We start from the raw sequence: 23946 nt of genomic DNA, 5'->3' as shown, positions 1-23946 counted from the left end.
TTTAGTCAAAGAGGAGTTAGTTGAAGGTTTTAATTCTTTCCTTGCAGGAGGTCACATTTTGAAGGCACTTAATCAAACCAAACTGAGCCTCATTCCAAAAATTCGAACTCCAACCAAGATTTCTCATTATAGGCCTATTGTTTTATGCAATGTCATCTACAAGTTGTTCTCGAAAGTTTTAGCCAATAGATTGAAAATTTTGTTGCCAGGTTTAATTACAGAAAATCAGTCGGTGTTCGTCCCCAATCGTCTTATCCATGATAATGTTGTTTTAGCTCATGAAGTCTTACACGTCTTGAAAACTAAGAGACGAATTTACAAATCTTTCGCCATGAAGCTGGCAATGTCAAAAGCATATGATCGTGTGGAATGGGATTTTTTGGACCACATGCTCCGAAAATTGGGATTCTAAAGTTGCTGGGTTAAGGTAATTATGGAATGTGTCATCACAATTTCGTATTCAATTTCTATTAATGGTGAAAGTGGGGCACTGTTCTTTTAGTCTAGAGGGCTTCGCCAAGGAGATCCGTTATCGCCTTATTTGTTTCTTTTTTGTACGAAAGGATTATCTCTTCTGATTAAGGAAGCGGCAAAAAAAAAAAAAAAAGAAACATATTCATGGTGTGTCGCTTGGGTGGGGTTGCAGACCCATTAGCCATTTATTTTTCACTGATGATGTTGTATTGTTCTGTAAAGCTAATATCATTTAAGCCATGCACCTGAAGGCCATTCTCTCGAGGTATAGGTCTCTGACCGGTCAACTTGTCAATTTTGTAAAGTGGAGTTTATTTTTCAGTTCCCAAACAAATTGTAATGTGAAGGATCAAATTCGTAGAACTCTTGAAATCCGAAATGGAAGGTGGATTAATAAATATTTGGGACTCCCATCTATTTTTGGCAGTCCAAATTTTCCTTCTTCAATTTTCTGATGGATCAAGTCTCATCCAAAGTGAAGACCCTAAAGAGCAATTTAATGTCCAAAGCAGGTAGAGAAGTCTTGGTGAAGTCAGTAATTTCTGCGCTTCCAAATCACTCCATGCGATGCTTTAAACTCCCCCTGTCAGTGATTTCAAAGTTTAAAAGTAATTTGATTAATTTTTGGTGGGGAAGGAAATTGAGTTCCACGAAAATGAAGTGGATCAAATGGGATACTCTATGTGAGAAAAAGGTCGATGGTGGTTTGGGTTTCCGAAACCTAAAAGCCTTTAATCTGGCCTTACTTTCGAAAATGGCATGGCGTTTAGAGATTGGGGACAATTCTTTGTTGGTTAATACTCTCAAACAAATGTATTTCAGACACGGTACTTTTCTGTAATCTGATTGTAAAAGGAGAATCTTAATGCCACCAAACCCATAATCAATTTGGGTTTAAAAGTGTAGAATTGGTGACGGACAGTCTGTTAATATTTGGTCTGACCCTTGGTTACCGGGTAATGCTCCTTCTAAAATCTCTTCTAAGAGAAATGGGTTATTAATCTAAAAGGTGTCTGAGTTGATTGATGCGCCGACTCATTGTTGGAAGATGGATGTTATCAACACTATTTTCAATCTCCGTGATAGAGGGAAAATTTTGCAAGTCCCCGTCAGTTTGGACAGGCGAAAGATAGGAAGTTTTGGGGTTGGACGAAGTCAGGGGTTTTCTCTGTCAAGAGTGCGTATTTTGTGGCTTTACGGTACATAAAGGGATGTAATGCCGCTAAGCAAACACGTGTTCCCCCAGAAACTGAATGTAGTTATTCCTCTCATTTCATGAACATGTAGAAGGATGTTTGGAAGATTTTGGCTGTTAGGAAAGTTCAATTCTTCTTGTGGCAGTGTTTATATGAGAAGATTTCTGTGAATACCAACTTGAAAGCTAGAAGGATGGTGGAAAATTCGGTATGTACGAGATGTTACCTTGATGCTAAATCAGTGGATCATTTGTTGTGGCTTTGTCCTTATTCTTAAATTGTATGGAAATTGAGTCCTCTTCTGTTGGATTTTAGCAATTCTGGTTCTATTCCTTGGCCCAGACGATGGTGCTCACCGGTGGAAATTTGGAAGGAGAGTGGTGTTCTTCCTGAATGCGGGGGTCTTGTCGCTTTTATTTGTTGGCATATATGGAAAAGTAGAAATACTTGGGGGTTTCATTCAACTAAGATTGATCCCAAAGTAATTCTAGATTATGCCTTACGAGATTTTTCTGAACATAGGGCAGCTAAAAGTTATGTGCACCTTTTATCTCCCCAACCCACTTCTGGTATCGCCTCTTGTTTTTCTTGGCTCCCTCCTCCTGAAGGTGTCACTAAGATAAATATTGATGCATCTTTTAACCCAAAGACTAAGGAAAGCTATGGGCTCTGGTTATACGTGATCACAAGGGTGTGTTGCACAGAATTGATTCAATTTATTTCTCCCATGTTCCTTTTGCTATAGTGGCTGAAGGTTTACGTTGTGTATGGCTCTTAAGGCATGTTTGGATTAGAATTTGTTCAATGTTATTATTGAGGGCGACTGCAAATCTGCCATGCATCTCTATCCGCTGGAGATGTCCATGGGTGTCATTGTGGAATATTGCCGGAGGTTGCTTCGCCAAAGTGAGAATATCATGTTGCAATGTATCCCTCAAGAGGGGAATTCTTCTGCTCATGAAGCTTGCAAGTCTGCTCCAAAGGTCTTGGGGCTTTTGCTGCACTGGCCTTCTGTCCTTTCGAATGTCTCAAGGGCGCTATTTTCTGATGCTTCTTTTATGGTATAGTTTTTCTGTTTCAGTTCTTGTGTTGTTTAAAAAAAAGAGGGGGGGGGGGGGGGGGGGGTTTAATTTCACTGACACTCCCTAAGGTTTAGGCAAATATTAGTGTAAAACATCTTTCGAAAATAATTATCAGTTATATCCAATTTCACTTTTCTGTTGCTGTCTCCATTAAAAACGTGAGAAAAGACATGTTTGTCCCTAATTTTTTAATCACATTTAATACAAAATATCAGATAATATAAATGACTCTTACACCCCTCATTAAACTCTCACCTACCTACTCTCCCGCCAATACACAAACACATTATTTCTCTCTCCACTATCTTTATTTGTATCGGACGTTCTCTCTCCTTAAGGACGCTTCTGTCTGTCTCTCTTTTTTCTGTCTATCAAAACCACTCTTTTTCTTCTCTACAGATGCGACCCACGGATTAACAAAACCATGAAACCCTAGCTAGTTTCAGAGTCGTAATTCTAGAGTCCAAACTTCATACTATCACAAACTCAAAACCATCTTCCATCCAAACTAACTATCTTCTCCACTAGCGAGCTTCATTTAGATCCACCATTTCCGGCGAATACAGAGAGCTTCGATTTAATCAACAGCAGGTTATGGGTTATGGGTTTGATGAACAATGCAAAGTGCTTGAACCTCTGCCGCTGGCTTGACACCTTCCTCGCCGGCGAGGTTTGCAACATCACCGCCTGCCCCACTTTGATGCCCAACATTATTTCCTTCCACTTTCTCATCCAAAATTAGGGTGTATTTTTTTTTTTTTTTTTTTTTTTTTTTTGCATTTGTTTGTTTAATTTGTTGAAATCCCTTTGTTTCAGTCATCTCCATTTGAAATAGATCGTTACATGTATGTATGTTTATCTATATATTATTGATATATAAATGTATGTAATTGAAATCCTTTTGTTTCAGTATGTAATTGAAATTTGAGAACTGCCCCTTCCCATCTCGAATTTTGGCCAACGCGATCAAACCATCTCGAATGCACACGCTGTCTCTCTCTCTCTATTTCTCTTTATATCCATATATCATGAACCTTCATAACATCTAGCTAATTAATGATTTGTTTTCTTATATATATATATATATATATATATATTAATTTCAATATCTCAAGGGGATGGAGATCCAATACTGATTATTTTGGACATGATTTGGTGTTACACTGCATGTCATTGGAATCCAAGAGTCTATCTCAACAATACCCATATTAATAGTAAAATTCAGTCTCAACATAGTCATTCTCAATTATCAATATCCAGGAATTAATTTATCATGTTCATAGTAATAGTAAATTGATTCAGTGATTAATTTATCATGTTCATTACCATACTCTCTCTCTCTCAACTGTAATAATTAGGCATTTTGCTTCCAATTAATTATTACCACCATTGGTTATTGATACCAAAACATAGTGAGAGAAATATAACCGGAAAATAGCACAGGGAAAACAAGACCCATTCTCGGCAACAGCAGTGAACGGTAAAAACTCAACCGATAATGCTCAAATAACATGCTCAGACAATGTGGCTTCCGTCCTGCGGCGCTGCGAGAGGCATGTGGTCAAGCTCGGAACAATGGGTCTCTGGACCGTCTTCCTTCCTCGCCGTAACAGGTTTTAGTCAGCAATTTCCATGGTGAAGGTTGAGCTATAGAATCTAACAAGCTCTTGCTGGGACTGGATTAGGGATGGTCGCCGGAACTAAGAACAATGATGATCTTTGAAGGTTAGAGAAGGGCAAAAATGTCATTAAAATAATGGAAGGTAATTTAAGTATCTGAATGAGGGTAAATATGTCATTTCAATCATTAAAGAAATAATTAAATGGGTCAAACCAAAGTCAAAGGGTAAGAATGTCTTTTTACATGTAAAAAGTGATCTGACACACTTGTCAACTAACTTTTAGGGTGTGAGTGAAGAACGGAACAAATGTTTGTAATATGAGTAACAATTATTTTCGAAAGATGTTTTAGACTGGTATTTGGCTAAACCTCAGGAAGTGTCAGTGAAATTATCTTAAAAATAAAATAAAATAAAATACTACCAATCAGCATAGTTTCTAAACAACAGACCAATTACTTCCCTCCATTTCAATGATCTGGGTGTGCAACGTAAGAAATACGATTTCTATATATATATATATATATTTTCTCCTATCACGATTAGACTTACATAAATATTAGACTTACATATAAATATTTTCTCCTATCACGATTGTTGTTTTTGTATATCTTTATATATATATATATATATATATATATATATATATATATATTCGAGTCTAGATCTTCTTGTCTAACATTTACTTTTCAACTCATTACATTTAGTTTACATTTTACAGCGCAGTATATCATACTTAAAAAAAGTACACGTCATGATATTAAAATTTTCTCCTTATATTTTTTATATATCACTTTTTTGTTTTTTTAGTCGGTTAGTTTTCAACTTGAACAACATTAGACTTGCATAGTTTTCGTATATCTTTATGTCATTTCTATGTTAAAAATTAGGAGTGATCACGGTTTTGGTTTCGATTCCTTGCTGTTTTGGTTGGAATTGGTTCGGTTTTGGTTTCGATTCCTTACTGTTTTGATCTAAATCGGAATCAGAACCGTTTACACTGATTCCTTAAAAATGAAACCGAAACCTAAACCAAAATCGTATTAGTATCGGTTCCGGTTCCTAACTATATACTTTTCTCCTGTTGTGTGTGTATGTGTGTGTGTGTGTGTGTGTGTGTGTAGAGAGAGAGAGAGAGAGAGAGAGAGAAAGTTGTTAATCTGTAGTCGGGAGTAGTAACAAGCAGCCCGTAGTCATTCAATAATGGTCTGGAATAAGTCAATTGATAATCCAATTCCATGGATATCCAGTGCACCATTTGAAAAACAAGAAAAACTGGGAAGCAAGCCATTAATATTTAATAAGGCTTCGACTCTGCAACTTGAGAGACTCCTATAATAAATCTCTCATCGCCGTCGTCGTCGTCTGTCATTGCCGTGCCCTAATCGTCATCGTCTGTGGTTAATCTGCCATCGCCGTCGTCCTCATCGGCTACGTCGCTGACTTCGGCCGCCTCTTCGGCGACTCCTACAATAAATCCCCAAAAACCCGCGCCACCACCATCTTCGTCGTCGCCAATAACATGCTTCAAAGCCCCTGCCGTGCCTTTCTCACCGACGTCTCCGTCTATAACTAAAGCAAAAACCCAAAACGTAGCCGCCAACGCCTTATTTTCCTTTTTCATATGTTAGGTTTAGGTTAACTTCCTTTCCTTTGTCATGTTTACAACTTTAGAGCATCTGGGGCGCTATCCAAAATAGAGAGAGAGGTGTCAGTATAGAAAGAGAATGGAACGGTATGCTGAAAGAATTTAACCAACTTTATTGTGGGCCCTACAACCACACTCTACATCATGCTCCACAGACAGAGAACCATTTAGACAATACTCCACTTTTTTTTTTCTTTGTTTAAAGCAAAAGGCAGCTTCAACGAAAATAAAACAAAAGGCAGCTTCAACGGAAAAAAACAAATTACATTTTTTTTTCTTTCTTTTTCTATCTCTGTGTAATGTAATTTTTATTTATATATGTAATAGATATTTCTTTAAATAATAGTTTATTTAAATTTTTTAACAAATCTAATCGAAACAAATATTTTTAAAAATATTTTTTATTCAACAGCAATATGAAAATTACATTTTATTCAATTACAACAAATTTAAACATCTTCATTACCAAATTGATTCCACAAATGTTCCATGAGATCTCTCCTAAGATCAGCATTGTCTGATCTATTGCGAATCCTACTAAAGCGAGAGGAAATGTGTGCCGCCAACATTGATGGGTTTCGAACGTAATGTGGAAGGGAGATTGAGTCATCTGTCGAAGTTATCCATTGCAAAATGTGTTCGCCCTCGTCTTCAATGATCATATTGTGTAACATGATACACGTTCTCATTATCTTGTTTAGATCTTCTGTATTCCAATAAAGTACCGGTTGATGCGTTATAGCCCACCTCATCTGCAACACGCCGAACGCCCGTTCTACATCCTTCCTAACAGTTTCTTGTTTGTTAGCAAATAATTTCTCTTTGACTGTTGTTGGGTGCGGGATGGTCTGCATCAAAGTTGCCCACTTAGGATATATACCATCAAATAGGTAATACCTCATTGTATGCCGATGCCCATTTACCACGTAATTAACTGGAGGCATTGAACCATTGATCATGCTTTTGAATACTGGGGAATGATCGAGAACATTCAAGTCATTATGTGAACCAGCCATACCAAAGAAAGCATGCCAGATCCACAGATTTTTCGATGCAACAGCCTCCAATATGAGGGTAGGCTTATGACTTCTTCCCGTGTGCATGCCATGCCATGCTGTGGAGTAGTTCTTCCATTCCCAATGCATACAATCTATAAAGCCAAGCATACCTGGAAAACCTCTCTCTTCCCCTTCTCGAAGCAGACGTGCAATGTCATCTGCATTTGGTGAGCGTTGGTACTGCTTCGCATACACAGCAATTATAGCATCACAAACCTCTTCAAGCTTTCGATCGCAATGCGCTCAGAAATCTTTATATACTCGTCACAAAGATCAGCCGAAATTATATATACGAGTACACGGATTGCAGCAGTCATCTTCTGTATAGGAGTGAACCCCATACGACCGAGGGCATCGGGTTTCTGGATGAACCATTCGTCATATGTTGTAACACCATTCAAAATGCGAAGAAACAACTCTCGTCGCATCCGAAACCTTCTACGAAATATGTTTGGTGGATAAATCGGATTTTCAACAAAGTAATCTCGGAGTAGCCGTTGTGCTGCCTCCTCTCGATCACGTTTAATATACTTTCTCTTACGAGGTTGAAAGAATGCCCGCACCTTATCAGGCGATAATAATCTGCTCACATCGTTCATCCTTTTTCGATGGATTTCAAAAATATCTTCCCCATCTGAATCTGACGAATTCAATGGAGAAATAGACTCAGAGACGGGTACATCTCGTGACGATGAAGCCATTGTTTTTTTGTATAAGAAATATGAAGACTCAAAGAATAGAGAATGGGCTTGAGAATGCAAAGAAGTGGACTTGATAATTGAAAGAAGATAGAATTGAAAAAAAATAGAATGAGTGGTTTATATAGAAATTGAAAGAACAAATAATGTACTTGAGAATGCAAAGAAGTGGATTTCATAATTGAAAGAAGATAGAAGAGTGGTTTATATAAAAATTGAAATATAGCCATGGGGAATATAGCCATTGGGAATATAGCCGTTAAGAAGAAGACAAAAAATTATTAAATTCAAATTTGAATTTTTTATTTTATTTTAAAATTAAATTAATAAAATAATAAATAGAGGATGAGATAATTGGGTTCCACACCATGGAACATATGCATAAAAAAAAGTAAAGTACCATACTATTACTTTTTAGCTTACGTGGCATTTTACTTTTTAAAAAATAGATATATAACTTGTGTTGCCCACACCACTTGCTCTTACATATGCAACTTTACAAAACAAAAGGACAAGATGAGTCAGATGACCACGTGATAAGTGACTGATTGTTGGAAGTGGAGTAACCAAGTTATGTATGTCAGTAATTAGTAGTAATATATACAATTAAATATATAACTATATATATAACAGTTTCGGTTCTCAACTGTTCTCATGGATCTGGAACCGAAACTGGAACCGTAAGCCATAGTTCCATATTTTTGGAATCAAAACCGGAATCGGAACCGAAACTATGAGAACCGAAATCGAAGCTCACGGTTCGATTCGGTTCTTACGGTTCCACGGTTCTTTTGTGCACCCTTATTAAAAATACACAATTTTTTCAACCTCAAAGAACGGATTGATAACAAGGGTGGAGCCAAAAATATAAAGTTGGGAGAGACCAAACTTCTAGTATAAAATTGAATTTTTTTAAAAAAGAAAAATTGAAACAAAATTTTTTTTACTGTTTTTTAGACTTTTTTTATTCGTTAACGTGTCTATAAATGATATGTAAAAAAAAAAAAAAAAAAAAAAAAAATTGAAGAAAAGAACATATAACAGTTGATAAATGAAGTTGTCAAATTAAAATATATATATATTTTTTATTTTTAATTCATAAAAAAATATATATGTGTGTATGTGTGTGCAGTGTACGCACATGTATATATATATAGAGTACTATATAATAATAAAACTGAATATTGTATGAAAGATATGAAGAGTACTCATATGTTATAGCAAGATTGCAATAATAATCTTCCCAAAAAACAAAACAAAAAAAAGATTCGTTAGACTTTGAGAAAAACAAGTAATTTCTTTTGCAAAATATCTTTAATAATTATAAATAAGTGACAAAAATAAGTATTTTTTAAAAATTTGGGAGGCCAATTTTAATTTTTCTCAATAATAAAATGTAAGCATTCTCAATTGTTTATTATTATTTTTTCTTTTATGTGATTGTTGTGTTTTATGAATAACTAGATGTAAGGTTTGTATCAATCGTAATCTAACTTAACTATTTTAAATAAATATTTTAGAAAGTTAGCAATAAGTCCTGCCTTTTGCTTTATTGATGGAGAAGTTCTATCAATTAAAATAAAATCATTAAGTTTTCATAGAATGAAAAATGATAGAATTAAACGTAAATATGACATTGCTAATTATTCATTTCAATTGAACAGGTCATTCACTCTCTCACTTTAATTCAAATTTCAAACACATTAAATTTTATATTCGTACTTGTTATTTACACACATATACACATTCTGTATGTAGGATTCGAATACGCCAGTGCACTCTTTGCGCGCTTGTGTGACTTTTATTTCTTAGAAGGAATAGCACTACTCTTTCCGTATTAATTCTAAATTCAACTTTACCATTTTTTATTTTATATTAAATAGTTATAGCCAATTTTATTTTTATATAAGAGTTTTTTTTTATTACAATATCATTTTGGTAAACAGCACACGTAAATCCACACAATTTTGTCCTTACTTAAATCTTTTCATTGTAGGACAGAGAGGTTGCACCACCTGTACCAATATCCGGTTGGTAATACTAATCTTCTTCTTTCTTTTTTTTTTTTTTTCATTTTTTTCAAATTAATTTAAATATATTTTTAAATAGATTAATTATTTAATAGTTAAAATAAAATTTAGAGTTGCTATGAAAACACTATAAGTTTTTTAATGATTAAAAAAGTTAATTTAAATGGAAAAATAATTTTTTTAAAAAAAATTTGTAATAATTGAAACTTTTAAATTTTAATCTAAGAAGAATAAAGGGTTTGCTTAGTGTAAGAGTAAAAAAATAAATGGGTGGCATGTGATGGGGTAGAATTCAAAATCATGTTTGGTAAGGAATTTTTTTTTTTATTTTAGAAATTCAAAAAATTATTTTAGTTTATTCATTACAATATCAAAACAGATCATATTATTATGTATAATATGATTTTAAAATTAAATATTAATATAAAAAAATAATATTATAATACATGTCAAACGAATTATTTAATTGTATTTTGATTTTTAACATGGTGGGTTCCAGTATCACTCGGAGACGAATTAAAGAAATTTCCTTGTAAACTGTGTTTGAATACTTTACTTATTTTATTGCTATTTATTGTTGGTGGGCTAGAAATTAGAATTGATATCAAAGCCTTATCTACAACTCCTCGTGAATCAAAATACACGTGGCATTTGTCTGGGCATTTTGATTTCGTCGGACGCCGGCAATGCAGTCTGTCGCGTACTTAATACTGATGTCATCCAAACTTAACGCCCTCTCCTCTATATCCATTCCCGTCCAAAGTCACAAATGCCCTTCAACATTGTAGCTAAATAAAAAACTGAATTCTCTCACCTAAAGTGAATTTCACTTCTTTTTTCTTTTTTTAAGTTGGTCAAGATTAATTGAAAAACAAACATTTCTTATTATATATAAAGGTAAGAGAAACAAAATGAAAATAGTAAATATGTTGATTGTTGAGGACGTTTATTATATAAAAGAGAAAAATTAATATTATCCTTTTTTATTGATAATTAAATTAGAAAAATCTTAAAATTTCTTACTCATGGATTTTTTTTCAATTAATTGTGATGAGAAACCTATACCTTTTCATTTTATTTCTTAAGAAAATAATTTTCAATAAAATAGAGAAAAAGATGCAAGAACAATCATCTAAAATCGTGCATCTGCGTAAGTAATTTATAATACAAAATAATTCTGAAGAACTCAGCGTACACATAAACCAGTTTTTTGAGAATGGCAAAAGATAATCATTTAAAAATAATTTTTTTATTATAATTGAATTTTTAGAAAACTAAACCAAGCATAATTATTGTACAATTTTTTAATTTTTAATTCTCAAAAAATAAAAACTATTTTTTTAGTGAGAAAATAATATTTCTTAAAAAGAAATGATAGGTCTTTCGACCTCAATTGCCAACTCTTTCTCCGAATACAACGTGATTGGATCATGTTGAAACTTTTAAAAAAAATCTCGTAAGCTTTTCTATCTTTTCGACTCATTTCCAACCACATTGTATGAGGAGGAGGAGTTGAAAATTGAGGTCGAAAAACCTATCATTACTTTTTCTTAAGAAAATAATGCCAACCAAATTTCTATTTTAAAAGTTTTCTTAATATAACATTTTCTTAATAATTTTATGCAACAAATATTTTCTTATTCATGAAAACATATATAAATTCACATATTTCTATTTTAAAAGCTGGGAGTGCAATTTCTGGATTATTATGATTCATAAGTCCATGTTTGATTATTATCCATACATGAAAAGTAAAAACTATAAATAATACCAAATTTAATACTAGGATTTAAGAAAAAAATGGAACAGTAATGGTCCTTTCCTTTTAATGATTTATTTGGGTATTTTAAGTCGTTAAAATAATTTCAAATAATTAAGTATAAATTTTCAAAAGAAAAAAAAAAAAGTTTATAATGCAAAAGGTAGTTTGGATATAATAAAATAAGAGATGATCTATTAATTAGTTTAGGAACTTTTTTGTTATTTATTTAAAGATAAAATAAAAGTGTAGTGCAATTGTAAAAATTTGGAGTGGGAATATGGGCACCCTAAAAAAATTATAATAATAAAATGAAATGATGTTTTCTGTGCCATTATGTGTTTTAGTAGGGTTATACGTGCCATTTCAGTAAAAAAAAATCATTTCCCTGTATAATCTGAACAATTGGTTCAGTCTTCAATATATCTCTCCCCCTCTAAGCAAAAAAAATCTCTTATCTTCTCACTTCTTTCTCCTCCTCTATCATATTCCTTGTCTGTTAACAACAATTTAAGTCTCTCTCTCTGTTCGAAATCACTTTTTTTTATTTTTTTATTTTTTCCTTTGATCGGTTCAACTTTAGGGCAAATTCGACGCCGATCAATCTTTTCTTAACTTGATCTGATAATTTCATTTGAGTTTCTTCTATCTCAGCTTCAATTTCAATCAATATCTTCCTCGCCGTAAATCTGAGCTTAATTTGCCGGAATTTTCGATTCTCGAGAAAATTACTAGAAAAAAGTCGGAAAATCTATTGTTTTTTTTCTGTCTTTAGCTACGATCGGTGATTTTTCGGAGTTTGTTGGGGTTCAGAGGGCCTTTCAGGTGTGATTAAATCTCGTTTCTATATATATATATATATATATATATATATATTCTGAATCTCTGGATTGAACAGTCATTAGCATGGTTTCAGTTGGAGTATGACTTAATTGAGTGATAAATGAAATATATATTTCCTAAATGTTTAACAAAAATAATTCTTATTTATCGAACTACTCTTGCTGATTGCGGGTCTTTTGTCTTCGATATCACCTGAAAAAAAAAAAACAACCCTGGTGGAGTTGGTGGGTCAATTTTTATTTATTAATCAGGTATTTTGAAAGAGATGGCATAAGAAGATCGGGAGGTTAGAGCACAAAAGAGAGGGTCTGTGTGATTGTCTTAAGCTGTAGATACATATATAATTTGGTTATATTTCCTCAATAATGATCTGTTTCTTGTGATCATGAAAATTTACAGATATATATAGAACTTCATTAATCGCATACTTGCATGTTACTTCCTTGGCACTCAGTAGTGTATTGGTAGTTTGGTTAATTATTAGATTCTTTCTTATAGATAGATTGACCCATCTTATATATATGTGTGTGTGTGTGTATATGCATATGTATTTACTTACTGTTATCGTAATTATATGTATTGAATGAGCTTGATTAAAATTTTGTTGATAGATAGTTTAAATTTATTTAAGTTTGCATATGATTGGGATAGAATTTTTCTGTGATCATAATTATTTTCTTTTCTCATGAATCATAAAGGAGGTGAGATGTGTTCTCTACAAGGACCAGCAGTTATTTGCCCCACTGTGCGTGGAAAACAAAATGGATTTTATACCCTTCCTGTCAATTGGCCCTTGACGAAGGTTAGCATTCTTAGAAGTGGATTCTGGGGATTCAAAGGGATCAACAGTAATAGGATCAATAATGTGTGCCATCAACTGCGAATGCGGAAGTGCAAGACAGTGCAGTGCAGCTTCAGTTCATCATCTGATGGTAATGGTAGCATGGCAGAGAATTTTAATGAAAGTGATGAAGATTATGTGAATTCCAGTGTTGTTGAAGCTGGTATGCTAATTTTGATTGAACACTTACTTATTTTGTTAAATTTCATAAAATTGTACTTCATCTTTTGGCATATTTGGCTGTGAAATGCACTTTATGATATTTATGTTAAAGAAAACATTCAAAATATTCAAATATATCCGGAGTATTGGCGGTATGCTTTCGTACAACTAAATGACAAACTGAAAAGATCGCTGAGAGCCCTCGCAGCCCAGGCATAACGACGCAATTATCAGGGGCGCACTTGCTTTGCTTTCGTGCAACTAAACAACAAACTGAAAACATCGCTGAGAGACCTCACCGCTCAGGCACGACGACACAATTATCAGGGGCGCACTTGCATTGCTTTCATACAACTAAATGACAAACTGGAAACATTGTTTCTATGAATGAAAACTGTTGGGAATATGGTATGTTAGTCATTGTGCATTTTGCCAGAATAGTAAATATGGAAATCATCTTTTGACGTTCACTAGTATATTCTTTGTATATTGGTCGCTGAGAGCCCTCACTGCCCAGGCCAGGGGCGCACTTGTGTTGCTTTCGTACAACTAAACGACAAATTGGTAACATTGTTTCTATTAATGAAACTGTTGGGAATATGGTATGTTAGTCATTGTGCATTTTGCCAAAATAGTAAATATAGAAATCATCTGTTTGATGTCCTCTGAACACAAGTAACACTAGTATATTCTTTGAATATTGGTTCCAGAGGCAAATTTTGCAACCAAATTTCTGCACTATTTGTACTTTAATCCATTTCAGAAAACAAAAAAACTGTCGTTAAAATGGGAAATTAGGAACAAAAAGAAACTTTATTATATTTTGGGTCTTGGTCCTTGTACTTGCATTATATTTTCATATTTATGGACTCTTTAATCCTATTATAATATTATCATTGATATATTTCATAGTGGGATTTGTTTTACTCCCAAGTTCTATAGTTCTAAGAAGTGTACAGTTGGGCTGCATACATCACAATGCTTAACTTTATTCTGAGTAGCAATGAGTGTGACTCTGACTGATGTTTGTGTTATCTGGTTGTTCCATATAGTTGAGGTGAAGAGTGGCCCAGATGGTTTCATGATAAAAATGAGGGATGGTAGGCATTTAAGATGTGTCCATAACAACCCTCAGGGTGCGCATCTTCCAGATTACACTCCGCATCCCGCAATTGTTCTAAAGATGGAAGATGGAACCGGTCTTCTCCTCCCAATAATTGTTTGTATGTGCATAAGGAATATTATCTTTCTAAAATTTGAGCGATGTTCTTTCAGAAAAAAAATTATACTCTTTAACTTTTTCTATATTCAAGTATGGTTTGCATTTAATTGCAGTGGAAATGCCAAGCATGTTGCTTATGGCAGCCGTGCGCAATGTTCAAATAGTATGTCCTTCACCCCTATTTTGGCTGATTAAGCTGTCAAATTTAACTTAGGCAACGTCTTGATTTTTATCTCAAATTCTTGTGCTTAAAGATATATCGGTGACTATTTTTCAGGCTAGGCCCACTATGTATCAAGTGGTGAAGGAGATGATTGACAAGATGGGCTATACGGTAAGTTCTTTTTTGATTCTTTCAGCTCTCATGGGTCACAACTAGTGAATGCCACATGGTGTTCAATACCTTAACAGTCCTTCCCTTTCAACTTCCACTCTGATATACTTGTTTTCCTCTTTTACAGGTGAAAGTTGTTCGAGTCACCAAGAGAGTGCACGAGGCATATTTTGCTCAGTTGTACCTCACAAAGGTATATACCTATTATATCCTCGTATTTCATTTTACCGACTTAAGATTAAATTTTACAAACTTTACTGAAATTGTGGTGATCGTGATCGCAGTTGGGAAATGAAAAAGAGTGTGTCAGCTTTGATCTTCGACCTTCAGATGCCATTAACATTGCAGTAAGATGCAAGGTACTATTGCTATGTTGTTAGTGTAAATTGTTTGCTCTTATCTTCTGTAGTTCTATTTTTCTCAAAGGAATCAGCTACTTTAGCCACTTCAATAATACCAACGGGCAGTGGCCTAGCGGTGTCAACCTCTTACCACCCAAAGGGAGGTTAGGGGTTCAAGTCTCAGAAGAGACAAGTGTGTGAGTTACCAACTAGGAAAAAAATAAAATAAAATAATTCTTGCAATAATTTTGCCATTGCAAAGGTTGGATTGTGCGTAATTTTAGATATTGCAGCTACTTCTCCAAATCTTATGAGATAAAAATGTTTCTGGCAATCAAATCATTAAAAATAAAATGCAAAACTATTGATTAAGTAATAATGTCTGCTAAAAGTAAGGGCTGTTAAACATGGTCCTTTGGCGGGATAATTCCAGAACTCGGAGGGAAATCAGCAGTATGTCAGCTTGTTGCAAAATGAACCAGTTGGAAGAGGGAGAGGAGGATAAATAAAAGAAAATGAAAATTATCTGATGCATGTCAACTGTATAGATCACAATGGTGACTAGCTTGTCCTGAATGGCTGATTTTAAATTTCCTGAGCCAGAAGGCCCAAAACGGCACAGGAAAATAGAAATGGTATTGTGTTTTATTACTGAACGTTCTGAGGAGATTATTATATTAACACAGAATAAGGAAAGTAAATTTGAACCCACTGGATGGACCCAACTGTTCTTGATTGGTGGTAGGAAGATAGAATGTTGCCACCCAGCCCCTAAAAGATAACCTCTATATGCACACATACACAAACAAAAATAGAAAGCGGAGGCCAAGCTTGTTAGTGCCTTTCCTTTTGCATTTACCTTGGCATAATGTCTTATAGCCCCTACATGCGCACATACAGCAACAAAAATAGAAAACAGAGGCGAACAGGGATGTTATTGCCTTACCTTTTGCATATACCTTGGCATAATGTTTTTGTATGATATTTTGGCTTTACCATTGGAATTGAAGTTTTAGGAAATCCTGGTAAGTGTATGCTTATTTGAATAACAATAACTAAGTTGCTTGTGATTGTGAGTTGATTTCACAAATTCAAATTTACATTGGTATACACAATTGGGAGTAGGACGTCTCTTCCTATTGTGGCAATAAGGGACTGATTATGGGTAAATCTCTAAACTCTATACTGGCATTTGGGTTTGAGTGGAAAGAAGTGGGAAAGAAGGAAACAATTGATTATAAGTTTCATCTTGAAAATGGATAATAAAAGTAGGCAAGTAAAATAGTGGATAAACAGGAAATGTCGGCAAAAACAGCCTCCTACTGCTCAAAATTTGAACTTGGTTCAGCCATTAATTCAAATTGGGCAGAGGTAGTAAATCAACACAATGTTCCTAATTATTTTTATAATTTTCTTTTGTGCTGCCTATTGTCCAAAGACACTGATTGTGAACATAATGTGTGTGTATCTCCTTATGCGGGTATCCACACTGGAGTTAAAGTGCTTTATAGAATTTTAATGCTACCAATAGGCCAGTCGCCTAGCGATATCAGACTTCTACTTTTCAAAGGGAGGTTAGGGGTTTAAGTCTCGGTGGAGGCATGTGTGTGTGAATACCAACTAGGAAAAAAAAAAAAAAATTGAAACAAAGAGAAAATGCACTCAAAATTTGCAAGCTTAAAAGTAGGAATTTTGCATGGGTTAAAATTAGGTCTTGCACGCTTACTCATGATTTTCGTACTCAAAATTTGCAAGCTTAAAAGTAGGAATTTTGCATGGGTTAAAATTAGGTCTTGCATGCTTACGCATGATTTTCATTAACTGACAGAAGCTTCCTCAACCCCCAAAAAATCTTTTCTGCAGGTGCCAATACAAGTGAACAGGTACTTGGCATATAGCGATGGGATGCGAGTCATTGAATCTACAAAGTTCATGCAGTCTTCTTCTTCAGATGGCTTACTATTCACGGAACTTGACCGGTAGATATTAAATTCCTTACTAATTGCCATATTTCCTTTGATTGGGGGCCAGTCTATGTATTAGATACATGCAGGAATTTTATTGTGTTAGGGAGCTGTAGTTTGGATGATGCTTTGTACTTTCAGACAGACTGTGCTCATACTGTTGGATGGGATTTATAGGAATGGTATTGTGACTTGTCTATGCTGACCCATAAATGATAGGATTTGACAATTAGTGTCATTCGCACTATTGTTATATTTTGTGATAGATTTAGATAATGGTTAAAAGATCTTACGATGTAAATCTAGGGAATTTCGTGTTACAACCATATTAACAATGCAAGAAGATTTAGTATCTTTGTGTTTAAAATATGCCTTTGTACTGGTAAGAGGTGGTTCTAATGTAAGCTGTTATGGTTTCAGCCCTAGTGGCCAGCCATGCCTTTTGACAAAGGAATTTGATCTTGTGCACAATATGCTGATTGCTGCTCTTGAGGAACGCTACAAAGATGCAGGTATTTTTTTCCCTTGAGGTTGACATCTGTTTGTTTTGTCCACATTTAGAACAAAGTACTATAAATGATGGAAACCACTTATTCCTTTTTTTGCTTTTATGTGTTATTTGAATAAGAAGGTAGAAATTGTGGTCTGGCCGTGAAATTAAGAAACTTGCAAACCAACAATTGATGTCATGTGATTTTAGGGAGATGTGCATATTGCATCAACTGTTGGGATTGGAGACATTTCAACTTACAAAAATCATCCTTAACACTGGTTTCATGATCAGGAGAATGAGCTCCAACATTGGATCTATAAATCCTATAACATATACATATTTTTTTCATAATTTCCTATAACATATTTTGTTCTTGCAATTAAAGTACTCATTTGGAAGAAAAGGAGGATGAGCTCCACCAACATTGGATCTCATAAATCTATCACGTATTTTATTCTTGCAATTAACGTACTCATTTGGAAGGAGGATGATCTGGACAAAATCAATGAAACAAGAAAGATCTGTACTATTAATGGTGTAGATAAGGATCTTGCTTCTTTACATGATTGTTTTCAATAAATATAGGGCCAATGAAGAATATAGTGTCCTTAGACATCGTGATATCGAATTAAATTATGTTAGATTTCCTCTTCTAGTTGTCCTGCTAAGTTGGTGAACTCTATGGAACATACATTTTGCGGTTCATTCCAAATTATTCAACCTGAAACATTTCATTTCCACGTTTTTGACCACCTTTTTCTTCTTCCGTTAACTTAATAAAACCAATATATTGTCACATCAGGGTACTCAACCTCTGTGGTGCACCTCGTGAAGTTTTTAGTCTTCAATTGATTTTGAAGTTGCTCCAAGCTATTGATTCTTCAAATTTTCTCCATTCATCTTTGGGACATGACAATCCTTGGAAATTGAGCATTCTACTAGGGTTTGATGAGAAGCGAAGAAGAAGAAGAGAGGGCAAAAACCTATGAGAGTTTTTGATGGTTTTAGGGTTCCTACACCACCTCTAACACTTCTCAAGCTGGAGCATATAGATTAAACATTACTAGTTTGATGCACAATTGCTGTATGTGTTTTAGGATTTGTTTTGTGGTTCTTTTACAAAGTTGAAGTTTGTGAGAGTGTATTTCTAGGGTTAGATGAGAAGAGAGGAAGAAGAGAGTAGAAAAAATTGTGAGAGATGGTTTTTTAGAGGTTTTACGCCACCTCTCCTATTAAGCAAAATTATGGTAATTGTCTTCATAATATTTGAACAGTCTTTTTGTTTTCCCAACCTTTACCTTTATTCAACTTAATGGCAGTTTGGGATTTCAGTCATTTCTTTATATTCCACAACTCTCTTGTGCATTCAAAATGATATATTAACATTTGGGCAGTTCAAAAATAAATCTTTCTGGCTTGAGAATGACCTGGTATTGTTGGATTACGGGGGAAAATCTAGGAAGCTGGTTTATGATATTCTGATTTTTTTCCCTTCTTTTTCTTTCATTCCTCTTTTTTTCCCCTGGTAGTTGTGCACCTTTTGCAGCCCAATTTGATTAGTCCTCGTTAACATTCGAGTTCTATGGTGTACAGCTCAGTGGAGGGACAAACTAACTCAATTTCGGTCGCAGAGGAACTGGACATAGCAGACATAGCAGGTATACCCGTGTCATCTCTCCGGTTGTCATTGTTACTCTTGATTAACTTGGAGTTGCATCATGGCTACATTCTCTCGCTCTCTCGGGCTCACGCATGCACGCTCCTTTTCCAATCAAATTGACAATTCCATATTCATTTTCAGATGTTCCTAGAGGATAAAATTTGTATATAGAGACAATTGGACAAGGCCATGAAGATGATGATATCTGCCTGGACTTACAGTAATCAAATGGTGTCTATCAGCTTGTATGTATTTAGTCGTGAATATCTGTATAGATGTACAAACATTGTTAATGTGATGTTGAACATGTGAAACTTGCTCATTTCTGCATATATGTTCCGTGGATTATTCTCATCCTATTCGGTTCGGTTCAAGAGCAATTTCTTTGTATTCGTTTCCTGAGTTATTTGCACTTTGATTTCATTGCTAATTCCTAAACACTACTTATATTGTTTAACCTTGTTATAAACTGTTAGATGCACAGCTACATTGTCCTTCATATGGCGGCGTATTATATTTTCTCCAAAGCTGTATTAATTTTACCCATGGATATATTAAAAGTGGGGAAATGCTACTTTTGAAATGAATTATATTGTTATAACCCTTCATTTGAAAATTCAATTGGTACACAATAGCCACGTGTGGTGGTAATAATAATACTAATAATAATAGGACAAGAGTAACCGAATTTTATATTCATCGTTCGAATGGCGGTCAAAGAGCATCTTTTCAATCAAAATTGAGGAACAGGATGGTATATGTGGTCATAATCAAACTTATCTGAATTGTTCTTTTGATGAAATTCAAGGAAATTTAGATCCCCATTCACATGGAATTTGACAGTTTTCTCAAGTACTTTCAAGCTGAGTGTGATTTTACATTCAAAAAGATGAGTTGTTTGTGGAATTTTTACACCCACTTAAAAAGTTGGAAGATTATCTGCTGCACATCTGATACTCCACTTGAATGCATTGGAGCACTGTAAAAGATTCGACCCTCATATTCTGTTTACACGATCAAAAAACGATATCAATTTCACTAAAAATTGCTTCTACCCCAAAAAAAAACGAAATCAATTTCACTAAAAATTGCTTCTAACCCTTCTAAAATGTTACTTCAATTATCAATCTTAATATTAAGTTTGAGTTTGGGAATGAGTTCGAGATCAAATCCGAATTGGTTACACGAGCAAAACTAATCCCTCAGGTTTGAGGAATACTGTTTAAACTGCACTTGAATATTAGTACTCTCTCTGTCCCAGAAAGAGTGTCATGTATTAAGAATTGTGACTCACAGAAAGAGTGTCATGTATTGGGATCTGTGACCCACAAAACATGACACTCTTTGTGGGATAGAGAGAGTATATAAACTAATGAATTCAGATATCTCTGACCACTTTTGTGCACAAATAGTCCCTCATTTTATAAAATGTGCATTTTAGTCCATAAAATTAAAAAAATGTGCAAATGAGTCCCTCTAACCACTTTTTGACAAAAAAATAAATATGAAAATCCGATTTTACCCTTTTTGTTACTATTTTGCCCCTAAAGAAGTCTTTACACAAAATATATACACATAATATATATATATATATATATATATATATATATATATATAGAGAGAGAGAGAGAGAGAGAGAGGGAGAGAGAGAGAATGGGGAAGAGGGGAAGAAGAAGAAGTGGGTGGTTGCCAACTCCACTATGGCTGCACACCACCACAACCACCATCACCATAGTTATACCTGCCCTAATCCATGACAACCCAAACCCACCATCACCCATCGTCGTTGCCACTGCCACCAACACCGCCCACCATTTCTTTCTTTCTCTCTCTACTCACCACTGAAACCTCGACACCATAACCACCACCATTGCCGTAAAAAACAAAACCATCCTTTCAGCATCTGTAACAAGCAAAAATTCCTAACCCATCTCACTAAATCTAAACCAAAAATTGTAACAGTCACCGGATTACATATCACACCATCAACACCCTAACTGCTATTGCAACATAATCATAGAGAACCTAAGTCTCAATCCGAAGAACAAAAACCAAACCTGTTACCCAAGAATTGACTCTAGAGGGGGGTGAATAGAGTCAATAATAAACAATGGACAATTTTCATAATATAGAAAAATAATTTCAAGCAAAGTACTTAACACAATTGTGCAATTATAAAGATATGAAATAAGCAATTAAATAGCACAGTTTTAAGAGAAATAAATGAAGAGAAATTGCAAACTATAACACGGCGATTTTTGCGAGGTTTGGAAGCTCCTACTCCTCGGCTCAAGACCCCTCTTGAGACTTCCCAATTCACTATGGCTTCTCCTTACGGGTGGAGAGCAAACATTTACATAAAGCAACTCCTTATTTTATCTTGCTAAGAGAACAACCTTCCCTTAGTCTTCTTTTGGATCACACCAATCCGGTGGGTTAAACCAACCCTTACAATAGATAGTAATAAGAACAATGAAGTACAAGAAATCTCTCAAAGATGGATGTACAAATTTTAGCTCACAACTAGAGTATTGATGAATATAAGTGAAGCTTAAACTGTATGAATGATATGAATGAGAGAGAATGATATAAGTGAAGAATAAAAGCTCTTATGAACTCAATAGGATCTCTCAAGTATAGAATAGAACAAAAGCTCTTTGAATCATTGGTTGAATCTCTCAAGTATAGTATATAAATGAATGAGAGAGATGAAGAGAAAAACGTGAGAACAAAAGCTCACTTTTGATGCCTAATGAGGTCTCTCAAGTGTTGGCTCTCTTGTATGCCCACAATGTCCAAGCATTGTGTATTTATAGCCCTAGTGAAGAATAAATTCGTTTGGGGGCAATATAGTAAAGTCCCATAAGGTTCCATGGTCAAACTAGCCATTATTTCAAATTTGTCTCAGTATCGGTCGGCTGATGGTACACTTTCGGTCAGCTTAAAGTGCCTTGTTGGTCGGCTGACAGTCCACTTCGGTTGGTCGAAACAATGACTCTCAGAATCCGAACTCTCTATTTTGCTATCGGCCGGTTGCCACAAACTGGGCATTATCACCAGTCGGCTGACAAACAAAAAATTTGTCTTGACAGTTTTGTTTTCAGTTTAGACTTCTGCCAGACTGTTTGCATACCTTATTTTCATTGAAAATATTTAAGTAAATGTTTTTACAGTATTTACTTTAAATTTACAATGTAAATAAGGAAGTACATTCCATTTGGATTCAATAAAAAATATAAGAAAATTGAAATCCAACTAAATCAAAATTTAAAAATTCAGTTTTAGTACAAATTTGAATTTCTGATAGTTTTGGTAAAAAAAAATCCTTATGTAGACTTGGTCATAAATTCTGATAAAATCAGTTTAGGCTATTTGAAGTATAAGGAGTACTTACCGGGAAAAATTATTTTGAAATAATCAGTATTTCAAAAATTCATTTTTCACAGTTAGCCATTTTTCATACTTGACCAAAAACACAGTTTCACGAGGTACATACTAGGGTCCTAATGACCTTTACAAAGGCATGGTAACAAAGGCTTTATAGATAAATAATTAAATTCTAAGCCTTAACCTTTACTTTCTAGAGACCAAAATGAATCATGTAATTGATGTGTATGGACCTAGCATTCTAGCACAAGTGTTGAGTCCTTTCAAAGCTTAAGTAAGCTCGAACTAACTCATTCTTTAGCAATGACTTCATACGTCAATTATATATATGAATGAAGTGTATATTATATTGCTAATGGATATAAGAACGTAAGAATGATAATGGTGATATGCATGATCCTATAGAGATGAATATTAAATGGATTCATAAATACTTTGAAATTAAATCCTAAACACTCACCATCCTATCTACCCTTTTTTCATGCTTTGTCCATGATCATTTAAGCTTTGAGGTACTCTTGCTTTCTTCCTTTCTTTGAGTTGTTTGCTTGCTCATTGTAGTACAAGCTGTCTTTGGATGGACTTTGCATTTTGGTTCTTTGCAACTTCATGTCTTCTTTGTATCCATTACTTTACTTGATGTGATATTGAATAATGGAATACTTGGAATGATCTTTATAGCTTCATTGAGGTCATTCTTTGAATGTGAAATATCTATAACACTCAATGTAAACATTAGTTCTTAAACACCATTAATGCTTTGTTATCATCAAAACGTTTAGATTGTCTTTGGATGAACCCTTATGGTCAACAAAACCCACCACCGGAATTACATAGTCACAACCTCACTATTGTCAAAATCGTTGATTTTTGTTACCGGAATTGTGAATCCTTCGTCTGATATAATCATGGTCATCAGAGCCTGAAGTGTGTTGGATCGCCACCAGACTCCTTGCCCATCGCTGATTTAGTTACAAAGTTTAATTTCTCCTTATCTAATAATCACAGGAATTGCGACACTTCCTCCCCGTAAGCTCAATGCTCAGTCCGATGACTTAACAAAGCTCAACTCTGAAAGCTTAGTTATGGGTCTCAAAGATGACATTTCGAATTCATCGGGAAAGGACATGGAAGC

The 23946-nt window shown here is 34.5% G+C and overlaps 2 protein-coding genes across 3 annotated transcripts; one reads left to right on the top strand and one right to left on the bottom strand.

Moving 5' to 3' along the window:
- Window positions 1–5752: 5752 nt before the first annotated feature.
- Window positions 5753–7778, bottom strand: LOC132277826 (uncharacterized). The gene is made up of 3 exons (XM_059779668.1): window positions 7377–7778; window positions 6486–7257; window positions 5753–5943 (listed from the first exon to the last, which is right to left on the bottom strand). The coding sequence occupies exons 1-3, from the start codon at window positions 7776–7778 to the stop codon at window positions 5753–5755; spliced, it is 1365 nt and encodes a 454-aa protein (XP_059635651.1).
- Window positions 7779–11989: 4211 nt separating this feature from the next.
- On the top strand, window positions 11990–19816 carry LOC132278891 (bifunctional nuclease 2-like). 2 transcript variants are annotated; one of them, XM_059780792.1, is made up of 11 exons: window positions 11990–12389; window positions 13106–13411; window positions 14463–14633; window positions 14746–14795; window positions 14910–14966; window positions 15094–15159; window positions 15251–15325; window positions 17171–17286; window positions 17692–17783; window positions 19358–19422; window positions 19566–19816. In XM_059780792.1, the coding sequence occupies exons 2-10, from the start codon at window positions 13114–13116 to the stop codon at window positions 19408–19410; spliced, it is 978 nt and encodes a 325-aa protein (XP_059636775.1). In that variant the 5' UTR covers window positions 11990–12389; window positions 13106–13113; the 3' UTR covers window positions 19411–19422; window positions 19566–19816. The 2 variants fall into 2 exon arrangements, with proteins under 2 accessions (XP_059636775.1, XP_059636776.1); XM_059780793.1 differs by lacking the exon at window positions 11990–12389 and adding an exon at window positions 12606–12713.
- The last annotated feature ends 4130 nt before the right edge of the window (window positions 19817–23946 follow it).

This window comes from Cornus florida, unplaced genomic scaffold (assembly GCF_030987335.1).
Source record: "Cornus florida cultivar Cherokee Brave unplaced genomic scaffold, ASM3098733v1 CherokeeBrave_3.0.0_Hap2_Chr10, whole genome shotgun sequence".
NCBI classification, from domain to species: domain Eukaryota; kingdom Viridiplantae; phylum Streptophyta; class Magnoliopsida; order Cornales; family Cornaceae; genus Cornus; species Cornus florida.
The sequence above is the reverse complement of the archived record's forward strand: the minus strand, read 5'-3'. Positions and strand labels throughout refer to the sequence as shown.

Excerpts from the sequence above, each read along its gene's own strand:
- LOC132277826 (XM_059779668.1), bottom strand. The coding sequence starts at position 7,778 with ATGGCTTCATCGTCACGAGATGTACCCGTCTCTGAGTCTATTTCTCCA. Across the intron at positions 7,258-7,376 it reads AGATGACTGCTGCAATCCGT|TACCAACGCTCACCAAATGC; the intron begins GTACTCGTATAT and ends TATGCGAAGCAG. Across the intron at positions 5,944-6,485 it reads ACATTTGTGGAATCAATTTG|TTATAGACGGAGACGTCGGT; the intron begins GTAATGAAGATG and ends TTTTTGCTTTAG.
- LOC132278891 (XM_059780792.1), top strand. The coding sequence starts at position 13,114 with ATGTGTTCTCTACAAGGACCAGCAGTTATTTGCCCCACTGTGCGTGGA. Across the intron at positions 17,287-17,691 it reads CTATTCACGGAACTTGACCG|CCCTAGTGGCCAGCCATGCC; the intron begins GTAGATATTAAA and ends TTATGGTTTCAG. Across the intron at positions 17,784-19,357 it reads GGAACGCTACAAAGATGCAG|CTCAGTGGAGGGACAAACTA; the intron begins GTATTTTTTTCC and ends TATGGTGTACAG.